The sequence below is a fragment of the Opisthorchis viverrini genome, assembly GCF_000715545.1.
Source record: "Opisthorchis viverrini unplaced genomic scaffold opera_v5_28, whole genome shotgun sequence".
Lineage (NCBI taxonomy): Eukaryota > Metazoa > Platyhelminthes > Trematoda > Opisthorchiida > Opisthorchiidae > Opisthorchis > Opisthorchis viverrini.
Window position 1 is genome coordinate 2,394,137 of NW_008751684.1, and position 14,192 is coordinate 2,408,328.

The 14,192-nt window shown below is 46.3% G+C and overlaps 2 protein-coding genes across 2 annotated transcripts; both read right to left on the minus strand.

The window, feature by feature from the left end:
* Positions 1–1,029: 1,029 nt before the first annotated feature.
* Positions 1,030–6,079, minus strand: T265_02362 (hypothetical protein; the record flags this gene model as incomplete). The annotated part of the gene is given in 7 exon segments (XM_009166576.1): positions 1,030–1,194; positions 1,209–1,376; positions 2,595–2,768; positions 4,164–4,541; positions 5,623–5,782; positions 5,794–5,896; positions 5,962–6,079. 7 exon segments carry the CDS (start codon positions 6,077–6,079, stop codon positions 1,030–1,032), a joined length of 1,266 nt encoding a protein of 421 aa, XP_009164840.1.
* A 5,588-nt stretch (positions 6,080–11,667) lies between these two features.
* Positions 11,668–13,231, minus strand: T265_02363 (hypothetical protein; the record flags this gene model as incomplete). Its single annotated transcript, XM_009166577.1, has 2 exons — positions 11,668–12,109; positions 13,215–13,231. 2 exons carry the CDS (start codon positions 13,229–13,231, stop codon positions 11,668–11,670), a joined length of 459 nt encoding a protein of 152 aa, XP_009164841.1.
* Between the last annotated feature and the right edge of the window lie 961 nt (positions 13,232–14,192).

The following is a 14,192-nucleotide window of genomic DNA, read 5'->3' on the forward strand; positions in this document are numbered from 1 at the left end:
CCAGGATTCTAGTGCAGTTCGAGAAATGGACTAAGTGGCGACGAGAAGTGTCCTTCAAAGCGATGGACCCAGCAGTCAAGGCATCATTTATCAATGAAAATGGCCGAGCCAACTTGATACTCATTGGATTAACTCAGGAGGCTTCGGGGGTCCAGTACCATGAGTTTACAAATGTAATATTGGGGCATCCCCGACATACTTCCTATCTTCCATTTCTTTGGCCCTCCGTGTCCACCACCAGACTTCACGGACGGCTTGCAAGCTGATTTTTGCTTGGTATCTGGAAATCACCGGGTCGAATTATGCTCTGGAGCGCTGGAAAGACGTTGCAGAAATTTAAGCAATGTCATTGTTCTGTCTGATATCCGGTGCTCGAGTAAAGCTGGTGGTGATGTTTCGCTGACTGAACTCCCGGCATTATGTAAAGATGTAGTGATTTCGTTAAAATGTGAATTAACATCCGATGGTGTAGCTTTGGAAGAGTTCAAAGGTCAAATCTGATAAATCCATTCGACTTCGGCATCTACGAACCCACCAGTTGCTAACCGAATTCTTCGCCACTTATGTGGTTCTAAAGAGTGAAGAGAGAAGCGACTCAGGTGGATGCATGGTCAAAGTTCACGCAAGTGCTTGAAAAGGAGTGAGCCAATTATTGATCCACGGCTTCGATAACCGATGACAATGTGGTCGATTTGGGTCGGTGGGAGCCACGCTTCTGGAAGGCACCAATATAACCAAATCATTTCGGTTATTCCGGAAGTGTGTTGCATAAAAATGTGCGGTCAGCACATAGCTGAAGTAGTCGTTCACCAATGCCAGTATGCACCGATTCCAATCTAATTTGACCACCAGATCGAACTTCAGATGCACTAAGTCTGCTCACTCGTGAATTCAAATTCCTGGAAACAACGATTTCCGAATTGATGGCCCCCGGAAATAGGGCACTCAAGGCGTCATAGAAGTTGTCCTTCATGGTGTTACAGCTCCAGTCAGTCGGGGCTTAAGTAGACGCAAAAAAGACGGTCAGCTTCACGCTGGTGAAACTCCTCGACGGAAGCGACTATCGACCATTAACCAGTTGAACAAGGGTCGTTTCGCACGGTAACTGAGGACGATACCGACCTCTAGACAGCCTACCACAACGGCCTCTAAATCGCCGAGAGTGCGCAGCCAAAATCGGAAGGTAATGAGGAACTTAGATTAATGACTGCGTTTGGATCTTGAATTTCCGTTTCGGATGGGCGGCACACATCAATGCCAAGCGAGTACAGTATTACAGCAAGTGCAATCGGTTTTCTGGACTGCTCCATCGTACAAACAGTAAAAGTATCCAGATGAATTGAACGTCGTTGCTTGACTGACTTCGAGATGCGAGGCTGTCAGGGCTGATGGATGAACAGCTTTCCGAGCAAGGGGCCATGCAGCGTTGGTCCGGCTGTTCCACCTAACCAAACACATGTGAAGTCCGATAGACGAATCAAAAATGGTTAAAAGCTTGCAAGATAGACTCAGTGGGGACCGGCGAGAAACTGGTCAAGTCTGGTGTCTCGATTATGACAAAAATGCTCACAGTGCGATTTACGACATCTATTATTCAATCTCCCCCCTGAGTTTTAGTCATCGTGTTGTTTCAGACAGAAACATGGATATTTTGCGTACAACATGCGCCAGTTATTTGCTTTCCCATACATAAGCGGATACTGCTGGAGTTCGTGACCTATGTAGAAATTGTATTGCTCAGTGAGTCATCCCAACATTTGGGTCGAACAGCGCGGTGAACTATGATCAAGCGCAAGCAGTTGGTACCATGTAAAGTACAAGGATGAAAACCTGTTGAGAAGTGAGATTTTGAAAGTAGAATCGCGATTTTGTCCTTGATCTGAAGCCAGTACACGCTGAGAAGTCCAGAACTGCACAACTGTTTCACTCAAGGGCATCATCAACGGAGTGCATCTCACGAGCCTCTAGAAGGTCCGAACCAGCGACGCATCGTCTGACAGTTGAAGACTCTACCGGTCGGCTATGAGTTGCCGATTAGCAGTATGAATAGCCCACATTCAGACTTTTTACCTTTCAATCAGACAATCCAAGCCAAAGTCACTTGGTCACTGACACGTGGGACAATTCCGCAGACGGCAACCCGAGCAAATTGCAGGATTTTTGTTTTCTATGCTACTTGTAACTTCTTAGTAGCATAAATAGATTTTGAAATAGGAGTTGGCACCTGCCATCATGACCCAGTATTCAACAGTGCCCGAGTGAACCCTGATTGCACTTGAAAGACTTGTTTTCCAAGCGGCCAACGTATGTGCGCCTCCCTCTCGCTGGAGGTAGAAGAAATTCGGAACACAGTCTGGATGCATCTGCTAACCTCAGTATACAGCAAAAGAATGGGTAATGAGGGCTGGCGCCAACTCCTATTTCAAAATCTATTTATGCTACTATGAAGTTACAAGTAGCATAGAAAACAAAAATCCTGCAATTTGCTCGGGTTGCCGTCTGCGGATTTGTTCCACGAGGTGTCAGTGGCCAAGTAACTTTGGCTTGGATTTTCTGATTGAAAGGTAAGAAGTCTAAATGTGGGCTATCCATACTGCTAATCGGAAACTCAGCCGACCGGTAGAGTCTTCAACTGCCAGACGATGCCTCGTTGGTGCGAGATGGCCCAAGTGGTTAGAGCGCGAATTTACTGATCGAAAGGTCTGTGTTTCGAACTCGATTTCTGCCTCTCGACTTCCCTGTCTAGACTTGGACAGCCTGGCAATATCCTAGCCCTTATGCAACCTTCAGGTGGCATGGCAGTTAGGCACCGAAGGGGTGCTACAGCTGAACGATTTCCTGTTTCAGAATCGAACACTCGTTATCCAACAATGCCGTAGAATCATTCGGAATCCCATGCAATGATGGGGACACAGCTGTTTTCGTGGTATTCTACGGCGTTAAGTTATACAGTACTGTTGGAAAACGATGCGTTCCTGGGGAATGGATGACAATCACCAACCGGTGTGATCAACCTGATTGACTTGATTCATTTTGTCATACTTAATGGAAAAATAATAACAAAACAATCAATAGATGCCTGAAGAAACGGATGCTCATGGAAATTTTCGTGAGCTTCGCCAAAAATTTAACAATCCCAGTTCTTCTCCACAGAGATTTGTTTTCCGCGATTCTCTCAGCCGAAATTCATCTATTACGGAAGTCCACGCTAAACGTGAAACATGTGCCCGTGGTTACAGCGGATATCTTCGTAAGGCTACTCGCTAGATTTCGCTCTTCTTGGGGCTCATCAGGTAGGCGCAGCCCCAGACTTTCTGTCAACTTTATGTTCTGCTTGGAACCAAATTGGACAGATATCAATCAAGAAAGGGTGATAGCAAAAGCGAACGACGACGCTGGTGTGTGTAGAGTGATTGTTATTCGATTCGCAGGAAATGGTGCAACAGGCTGATACAACTTGCAGCGAAATCACTTACGAAAATCCGTACAAAATGAGTAGTTCACGCTGTCACGTGACTTATCAACCAATACAGGAAAATCTGTTTGGGTACCATTCCAGCATACAAAATGCTGTTCAGAAGCAAAAGGGCAATAGAAGGATAGGGAAAGTGTCGTTCAACTCGAGATGATGGCCTGAATCACTAACGATGTTGCCTTCTATTAGGCGGCATTACTGTTATCCAGCACTAAAGAGTCTATCTGGAGGTCTGACATAGGACATCGTAGACGCCGTCCAGAGTGATATAGGAGTGATAGAGACCATCCTGAATTCAGGATTGGGGGATTGGGGATAAGGAGCGCGAAAAATACCCTACCACTGCGGCAAACTGCGTTTACGGAAGCGTTAAACTTAAAATTGAGACATTTATCGGACTGACTCAGCATAAGGTGAGGATTTATCGTACAATTCTGAACGAAACACATTGCTTGTAAGGTCATTGGAAACTTGTCGACAGCCCATAACCGGTTTTGCCCTTCTTGGGTTTATCAGCCAGGTGAAGTCTCCGATTTTCCGCATGAGAACAGTTTATAGAGAGGGGGCAACTGCAACTGGGCTAAATATGAATTCGGGAAAATACTGCACTTTAAAGAGCTAATTCACCTATGAAAAGGTTGCAAACGGACACAGCTTCAGCCCACCCTAAACTACCTGATATGCTTACTTCGAATACTGAAATCAAGTAGGACTTCCGGTTCAGTGAGACGGAAGGAGAGTTAAGCAAAGCCTCGATGACGCGAGAAAGCATGGGATGTTTCGCCCAAGCACAAAGCCTTTCATTAGATTGGGTACAGAGGCTAGCAGCCAGAACAGTTGGATGGCCGACTTCGAAACGGAAAAGCGTTTGGGCGAGAAGAGAACCCGGCAAGGTGACTGGTTCGGCCAAGTCGTCACCATCGGACGATGCGTGGGAATCCCCGTTTGGATGTGCGCACGGTGATTCATCCGGTTTTCGCAGACCAACAACACAGCGAATTAATGAATCCTCTCCAGCATTTGCCAGTGGCTTTTTCCCTGGATGTCCAAAGGCCTTGTATAACATCTAAAAGATAAACGTTAGAAAGTTAAGAGCAGTAAAATTGATTTCATACAAGATGGCAGGCGACGGCAAAAGACGGAAGAAAAAAAACGGTCTACTGCATTAGTAAACTGTGGAGCATACGTTTTTTACAGGCGGTAATATCCTCTAGATACACGTGTCAGTTCTAGGAAAGAAGGACGTGGAATTCGAGAAAGACGTAGATGCAGGAGTATTTTTGAGGATCATCCACTCGAAAGGCTGCAACGACACGAAACTACCGCATCCGTACTTTACTACCCATTCTGATAGAAACACCACTGTCCAGTCGTAGTGAAACTGTGTTCACTAATTTTACATCAGACCAACCAAGAAGTGTTTGCTTATGATATAAATTAAGATAACGAGTTGAGCTCGAGATGGCTCAATAGTTAAGGCACGAGTTTACTGATCGTAAAGTTGACGGTTCGAACTCTGAACAGATATCTCGACTAATCCTGTCTAGGCTTGGGCCCTGATGCTTCCATCGGATTACTTGGCAGCTAAGCACCGAAGGTGTGTTACAGCTGACTGACTGACGAAATAAAAATTTTGTTAACATGCTGACAGAAATACCGTTATAAAAGAATATTCCCGGAACAATACATACTGTTCAATACAATACATACTGTTCACAATAAAATTGAGACGGTGAATGTCAACCTGAACGATATGAGAGACAACCGACGAACAATGTTTTATAACTAAAAATGGCGTCCGTCACAGTTCACAGCGATCATTCGACTGCAGCACAAAAATACCGATCGAAAGAAGTTTTTTTGTTCCTGCAGCGGATAGTTGGAACTGGTTCATGGAATCCCACTGCCAAGCATTCCGTTTACCGATAGGGTTTTCGCGAATCGCAGTGGTGAACCTGGGTACTCAAAAACGCACTGATTCAAATTTGCGGAGTGCTTCCTCTTTATATGAACCACCATTCAGAAGCACTTATGTCTTACTTTGAGAATGGACCTTGTTGGATGTTTGAACCGAAACGAAGCAAGAATTAAGCTGGGGCGCACCACTACTCCCTATCACACGCTACCAAGCATAATCAAGCACTGACTGAACAGTGGCACTGCTTAAATCTCCCAGACATAACCCGGCCGGTGCCGAATATAATTTGGCTTGACGAATAATCAGATGTCAAGTGAAAGTGAGCGTGAGAGCCGGTCGTGAAGTCTGGTGGGCACGGAAAGTTAAGAGGCTCGGAACACCGGCAATGCCTGAAGATTACTTTGCTTGATTCGTGCGACCGGCCCCCGGAAACCACCAGTAAGCGAGACCATCAAGGATCAGAACGGAGCGGTCATCTGGGATAAGGAAGGTCGCTTCGGCGACTGGGCAGAATACTTCAAAAGCAGTTAATATTGCTACCACCAGCTGCCACTCATCTGGAGCTCACAGCTGACATATATCCTTGGAGGGTGTGTGTGAGCCCTTTGCAGTCTGGGAGGTTTTCGACTGCATATGTTCTCTAAAGCGCCACCGAGCATCTGGTTTGGATAACCTCCCACCCACATTGTTCAAAGACGGAGGTGAAGTCCCCAGTCAGCTCTTATCTGACATGTTTGCCTGCATTTGGGATAGTGCCATTTTTTTTAAACAAAAAGGCTCGTAACGAGTGTGGTACCCACTGGGAGATAGGCTTGGCAGCTATCGTAACGAGACTGGTGGTGTCATTAGCGCTTTGCCGCCTTATGGTGGCTGGCGAAACACTGACTCGAGAGCAGAAAGCGGGATTCCGACCTGGTAGGATATCCGTTGATTAAATCTCTACACTCCGTTAGGTGCTAGAACAACGTTGTACGTGCGAACAATCCATAATTTTAGTATTCTGGGATTTCCAAGGCGCATTCGAGTCGGGTGACCTGTCTGTTATCCTTGAGAAGTTTTTCATCAAGGAATGCCCCGGGAGTTTGTGGACTTAGCAATTTCTATGTATTCTCAGACTTCTAGGGGACGGCTAAGTGGTTGGAGCGCGAATTTACTGACCGGAAAACCCATGGTTCGGACCCGACCTCTGAATTTCGACTTCGCCTGTCTAGGCTTGGGCAACTTGGCAGTTGAGCGCCAAAAGGGTGCTACAGCTGGACGAACGCGTACGAGTACACAGCGAGCTCTCTAGAAGCTTCCGTAAACAAAGCGGTGTTCGTCAGGGGTGCCCACTCTCTCCATTCCTATTTAATTTCGTGATCGATGAAATAACGAGACGAACGCTGGAAGATCTCCAGAACCCCAGTGCTCAGATAGCCTATGGCAAAAACCTTGTCTATCTAGAAGATGCAGACGTCGTTCTAGGCTTCGAAGATGAGGAGAAAGCACCGGTGTTTTTGGATGAACTGATCAAAGTCATTCTGTCCTTTAGCATGCACTCACTGAACACGCCACTTACAATTCAGGGAGAGGCACTAAAGTTGTGGAGTGTTTAAAGTATCTTGGAGGTCGTATTAGCTTTGATTTTAGCTTGTCAGATTAGGTCAACGCACAAAACCGCTAGGTTCGTGTCGCTTTTGCTAATTTGGGATATCCGTGGCGTCAAAGCGGTATATTCCTGAATCTCAAGGGACATGTGTGTCAGGATACAGTGCCCGCTGTTTTGTTGTATGGTCGTGAGACCTGGCCTGTTCGAGCAGCGGAAGTGAGATGCCTTCAGGGCTTCGACAATCGTTGTCTCAGAACCATAGTTCGTGTGGGTTGGTGTCGGCGTATCCGTAACAACGCAAGTAGAAAGCGAGTTTTCGATTGTGCAACTGAAGAATGTATCCAACACCAGAGGCTGCGTTGGTTAGACCATGTATTGCGGACACCAAACCACCGTTTGCAGAAGAGAGCGTTGTTTTCTGTGTCCAATTCAGAGTGGCGGCAACAGATGTAGCTAACCCTTGACCTGCCAGAATTATGAGGTTTCTGGTTCCTGTCAGAGCCATCCGCCTTCCAGGATAGGGACCGGATGATTCCCATCGCGCCTTGTTGGACATGTTGCAAGATATCACTGCTAATCGATTGCGTTCTTGTTGTCAGTATCTATCCGATTGCTCACAACCAAAAATACTCCCATGCCATATCGGTTGTTACGAGGTGTCACCAGCCGGGTCACTGCAGAAGAGGCGTTGTTTTCTGTGTCCAATTCAGAGTGGCGGCAACAGATGTAGCTAACCCTTGACCTGCCAGAATTATGAGGTTTCTGGTTCCTGTCAGAGCCATCCGCCTTCCAGGATAGGGACCGGATGATTCCCATCGCGCCTTGTTGGACATGTTGCAAGATATCACTGCTAATCGATTGCGTTCTTGTTGTCAGTATCTATCCGATTGCTCACAACCAAAAATACTCCCATGCCATATCGGTTGTTACGAGGTGTCACCAGCCGGGTCACCTTAGTTGTTCCATACAGGAAAGCGGATAAGCGAAAACACGCTACTACTGACGCCTCGCTTAAACATTCTACCCTATACCACCCAAATTGGGATACTCTCTCTACAGGTCCCAACACTCGGACTGACGCTTTGCTCACCGTGCATCACACCTAGCTGCAGTTTCCGGAGGTGGCACTTGAGCAACAACGCTAAACAATTCTAAGTTTGTTTTCATATCCCGAAAGCTGGTCTATTCAGCCGCCTTTATTGTACAAACACTGAAGCAAGTAGGAAGTGGTCCTTGCTCAAAAGTTGGATTCTATTTGCTCTGATGTATGCTGTATGTCAAAAGCAAGGATATAGCAGAAAAGTGCTGTAATTGGACTGACTACCCCTTGACTCTGTACCAGGTTCCGGATGGTGATGCGTAGGCCACTGCATCTTGATATGCCGGGGTGGATAGTTTATTAGGCGACCGAGGTGAAGCGTATCTGCTTGACTGGGCAGCTATTGATAATCGCCTATGCGCGGTTCGTTTGGCTACTATTATGAAAGAATCGCGAGAAAATGAGATCCATTGTCTGCGTAGACCCCAGTGGAATGTAAATCTAAATCTGCCGAAGAAGGCTTCTACACCCTAGGTGCTCTTTTACAACGGGCGGGAAGCTCAAACATCGTTGTGGTTGGTGGTGGCGTGAATACTCAGGTAAGCGAACAAGCGCTGCCGAGGCCCAAATGGGTGGCCGTCTTAAGTTGGATAGAAAACGCACCTGCTTCAGATGTGTGCCTACTACAGACTTTTCTTTTGCAGTACAAATTCGGGAAACAGCGGAGATCGCTTGACAACGTATTGCCGACCAACGTACCAGCCTCGAATCCAAATAGACCACATCGCCGTCAGTTACGGATTGTCGTTCAATCACTACCTGCCGCTTCTTCTGGGATACCACCATGGAATCCGGTCATGCACTTGTCCACTGCTGCTTTCATTGTGCTTTTCAGTTCTAGGTAAAACGCACACACCTCGCTTAGCTATTGTGAAGCTAGTGGATCCAGAAATCAAATGAACCTATCCCCAACCACCTGCCGGACAGTCCGATGTCGGACATTAACGATCACTGGGAACAGATATCCACAATGCTACTTAGAGCCGGAACTCCCGTTTGCGATTTAACCCAGTTAACTTCATCCAAACACGGGGTCTCTGATAGGATCATGGCTTTGCTGGAGGCCTGGAGAGAGATACCTCCCGGCTGCAACCACGACCAACCAGATGCACCATTCGACGTCAGGTGAGGCTTGATAGACCTGAAATGCCAAATAAACGGAAGATGCAAATAATGCTGGAAACGTCCGCAGGCTGTTCCACTTGATTCGATCGAGTGGTCGTTGGGGGTCTCTTGTCGGCGAAACTATCAGGGACCAAAATGGTACTCCGATATCCCGAAAAGGGGAACGTATGGACCGTTGGGTACAGTAGCTCGATCAGCAACGGAAAGGTGGACTGTGAATATGGAGCTCCTAGTCTCGGAAGTATCGGAATGCATACCTTTACTCAAGCGACATCGAGCTCCTGGTCCTGACGATCTTCCATCTGCTCTGTTTAAGGATGGTTGTGGATTCCTCAACCAGTGCCTATCTACTTACTTTGGCCTGTATGGCAGAAAGATGCCTTCAAATAAAACTGGGGTGAGTTCATAATGGTGCCCATTTTCAAAAAACGCACTGACAATGAATGTAGTGAACACATGTGTGTTAGTTTGACTGTGACTTCAGGTGTCACTGATTCTTTGTCGTCTCACGGCGGCACTCAAATCCTCGATCCGTGAGAATCAAGCGGGATTTCGACCGGGTAGAGGCTGTGCTGACCGTATGTTTACACTCCATCAGATGCCACATTTACAGATGACCCTTGACTTCAAGGGTGCGTTCGATTCTGTCGATCGGTCAGTGCTGTTAACTACACTTACCCAACAGAGTATGCTCCAGAAATTTGTGAACATAATCCGGTCCCTATATTCACATACTTCTGGGCGTGTGAGTGTCTGGTGAGCTCTCCAAAAGTCTCCCTACGAAAGGTGAGGTCGGACAAGGAAGTCAACTCTCTAGGTTCATGTTCAACTTTTTCGTCGATGAATTAATGAGGCGAAAACCGGAAGGATGTCTGAACCGAGGTATTCGAATCGCTACTGGTGAGAACGTTGTAAATATGCAGTATGTAGACGATACCTTCCTCACCCTTGGAGACGAAGGATAAGCATAAGCCCTGTTGAGTAAACTGACCATAATGTCTGATGAAGTGAGTGAATGGCTCTCAAAGGCCCTAACCATGTTTAAGAAATCGCGGCGCCAAAGAGACATACCACTGGGTTTCACGGGTCACGTGTACAGGGCTACTGTAAGGGCTGTATTGTTGTTAGGTTGTGAGACATGACCTGTGCGGATAGTGATGTGAAGCGTCTTCAGGTTTTTGACCATTGAAATCTCAAAAGCGTTGCTATGGTCCGAAGAAGTCAACGAATTCATAACGAGATAATTAGAAAGCGGGTGTTTGGTTGTGAAGCAGGTACTTCCATTGCGGAAAACACCCAACACCACTGCGGCGGCTCAGTGATGCGCTACTTAGTCGAGACGAACGCTGTTCCCCATGCCTTCATCTGTGGTTTCAGCACTGGGATTTCGGCTATCCTCCAGGACCTGTTTGAACACGTGATCAAGTACGATGGCAAGCGAAAAATGAGAGAGGTACCCGCACTTCCACATACCCACACGGTGAACGCATGGCCCCGAAAATATCGCAGTAAGCACGCATCTAAAGGATCAGGCAGGTCGAAAGACTTATTAGAGATTGAGGAACATCAAGAATGTGTGTACTTTTGATCTTACCCTTAAGGAGGTGCAAATATGTTATCTAAAGAATCCCACTCCCGGCCGGAATGTCGCCTTTTGTTCTCAGTCAAGTGATCGAGCACCGTCAAATACGACGCAATGACCACTCTTTTTTTGTCGACTTTACTGGAACAAGCTGACTCTGCAAAATGGAGGGAAATAGGCTACACAGGCGTCGAATCGGAATTTACTCCCCATTTTTAAACAAACAGGACAGGAGATTGATGAAGCTAGCTAGTTCGTATTCCCACAATGATGTCATGGGTCCGAAATCGCCGTTTGGTGTTTGGCCCAATAATCCCACGCATTTGGTAGGGATTTTCAGAAACCCTGGCAAAGCTGCGAAAACTGGCGGAATCGGACTTTCCTCATCTGTTGCTACCCATGAGTAACTTGGAATAATTCCACATAAATGGATGACGATACCGAGAGAGCGTTAAATGAACTATTTTCCTTCTGTTTTACGTGCGCACATTTCTCTTCCGTCCACAGCTACCGTAGGATGTCCCCCATGTGCAATAGGTAAATATACGTCCGAACTATAAACAACCCAATGGGGTGGCGACGACTGCGTCTGAAGTGGATATGCCTAAATCGAGCTTGAATCCACATCGTGTTATCTTCCAGTACCGTATCCAGCTTCAGCTGAATGCCACCGAGTAGTGAGTTGTACTGAATTTACATAACGGTAAATCAAGCTCCACGAAGTCCCAAAGCTAAGAGCTGGCGCATCATTAACTACACCGACAATAACACAGGTTACTAAAAGTAAAAGGCTATAGATAATACATAATGCAACTGAAAATAGGACACCAACCTGGAATAGCTGGCATCAAATCTAGAGAGCTATCGAGAACAATTAACATCATTCGAAGTTAAAATAAGAGAGAAAAGGTACGCCACTCGCCTTCAAAAAACGGCGTTGCATGGGAGCAAAAGTTTCTTGCAAGCAAGTAGTAGCCAGATCATTGACAACCGCATGCTGCCCACTGGAAATCGCATCTTCAAGTCCAGAAGTAGATTGTCCTTGTCCCGCTACGCAGGTTAATGCGTCGAAGATGGCTTCCATATCCTGAAGCTTAGTGAGTCTACGGATTATCGCCCGAACGATTCGGCTGGCGGTGGGATGAGAAATCATCAGCCGGATTGGCGGGGTACTCCGTACTTCACTGTTGACTTCTTGTTCTTCATTTTCACTGTAGAGAACGTGCTTTTGCAGGAAACGAGCAAACTGCTTTCCGCGCATTACGCTAATCAAAGTCTCTGTCAAGTAACTCAATGTTTGGTGAGTAAAACCGTCAGGCAACCTGGATTACGTAAATACGAGAAAAATTCGGTTAGTCTAATGACTGTATAGAAATGTCACTACAAACCCAGTAAGTCAGTCTATGCAAACCTTGACCACCGACTATACTCGATCGCCAAATTTAAGAGACTGAAGGAATGCGAGTAAGCTAGTAGAAGAGTACTCTCTTCGGGGACTGAATCCCACGGGAAACAACGATTAGATCAATCCTGATGAGGCTTGAGCTTTACTGCCATGTCATAGAATTTCTCCGATGTACGTCCAGTTTGATCATGAGTTCATACAGGATTCTACAATGGATGACTAGATAATTTAAAACTAGGATCTTGAAGTAATCTATCTGATGCTTTCGGTTAACCGAATCGGGTGACAAGTTGGTAGGAAACCCATACCTTGGTGAATTATGTATGCCTCACCAAGAAATTGATTTGATTCTCATGTTGTGGATATTTAGAAAGTTGTGGGTGCTTAGTAAAAACGGTATTCAGTGTCAGTGTTAACAGCAGGCGAGGTGAGCATTTGTTTCCCTACTAACCTGATACTAGGCAAAGTCCCAAAACTTCCACTCGCTGTTTAGGGAAGGAGGTGAAATCCTTAGTCAGTGTTTGCATAACTTAGTTGCCCCTACATGGAAAAAAGAGATTAGCCTCATCAAATAGGGTGAACCGACAATCACAGCGGCATTGGCTTATACTCGCTGTAACGAAACCATTTGTATCTTCTACTTTAGGTAGTCTTGCTGGAGTATGTGAAGGCACGACCCAAGAACAGCAGGCTGAAAGGGACTTTGTGGACCACACCTCCGCAGTCTGTAAATGTCAGAGCAACGGGTAACGTATAGATGTCCCATAATTCCTGTGTTCCCTGACTTCAAGGGTGCGTTTGGTTCCGTTCATCGATTCATCCTCCTGAACATTCAACAGGATATGCCTGAAGTTCGCGAATACCATCCACTCCTAGTAATCACAAACTTGTGGGCGTGTCAAGCCTTCGACTACCTAGGTCACAGAACTATAGCTGGAATAATTTAAAACAAAAGAGTCCGAAATGGTGATCTGGACCTGGATGATTATTGAATTGGCCAGGATTGATCAAACGCTACACACTGGGATGGCTCAATCATACGTTACCCGTGTCAAATTATCGTCTACGAAGAACGGTATTGCTTTCCGTCACTAAAGCAGTAGCGGGTAAAATATGACCGGGTAGGTGAGGATGGAGGGAGTTACGAAAATTATGGATGTTGTTGACTCCTTTCATGATGGGGTCCAAGTGAATGTGCCTCTGAATGGCCGGAGGAGTTACAGAAGTAGGAGTCAACCTACGTTGATGATGTCCATGCCTTAAATCTCAATCTGGATAATCTTATTGAGTCCTGGGGCGGTACGCAGCACAGATGTTCGTGGTGAGCCTGTGCCAAACCCCTGTTATCCTCCGCCTTTTCATTTCACATAAATCGACCACCGGATCATTGTCATTTCACGCGTTGTTGTGAATGATGATGGTGAGACTTCGGTGAGTTATATGGGGATGATCGAGACCCGCAAAGACCTGATAGGTGATAACGAAGTCACTTCACAATCCCCAGTACGTTAGCGAGATGGATGAGTTATGCTAGCTGTTCACTTTGGGGGACGTCGAGGAATCTAAGCCTCTGTGAGTGCTGCGCAAGCCCTTCTTTACACTTGACCCTAGAATTCCATGTTTGAACCGTACGCTTTACACTTGGTCACGCGTAGACTATCACCACTCCATTCGAAGTTTCAAATGTGTGGCGGAGCGGACGGAGGTGTTTCTTGGCTGAACTGGTAGCCTTTTGGAGAAGAGCAGTATTTCCAAGGCCTTTTTAAATTATGGTTGCAACTTCCAAACGATCGTGCATGTATCATAGGTAGTGTGCGGTGATATTTACAGCGACGAAAAGCATTTATTTCAATTGGTCCTCCGACGACAATGCAGGCTGTGTAAAGCAGTGTTGTATGCGATACAGAAACTTGTGATCTAAAAACATTGGCAAAAGCTGCACTGGCGCATACGACAGTGAGCAATGTAATCGTTCAGATCTAACACCATTTCGGTGCCTA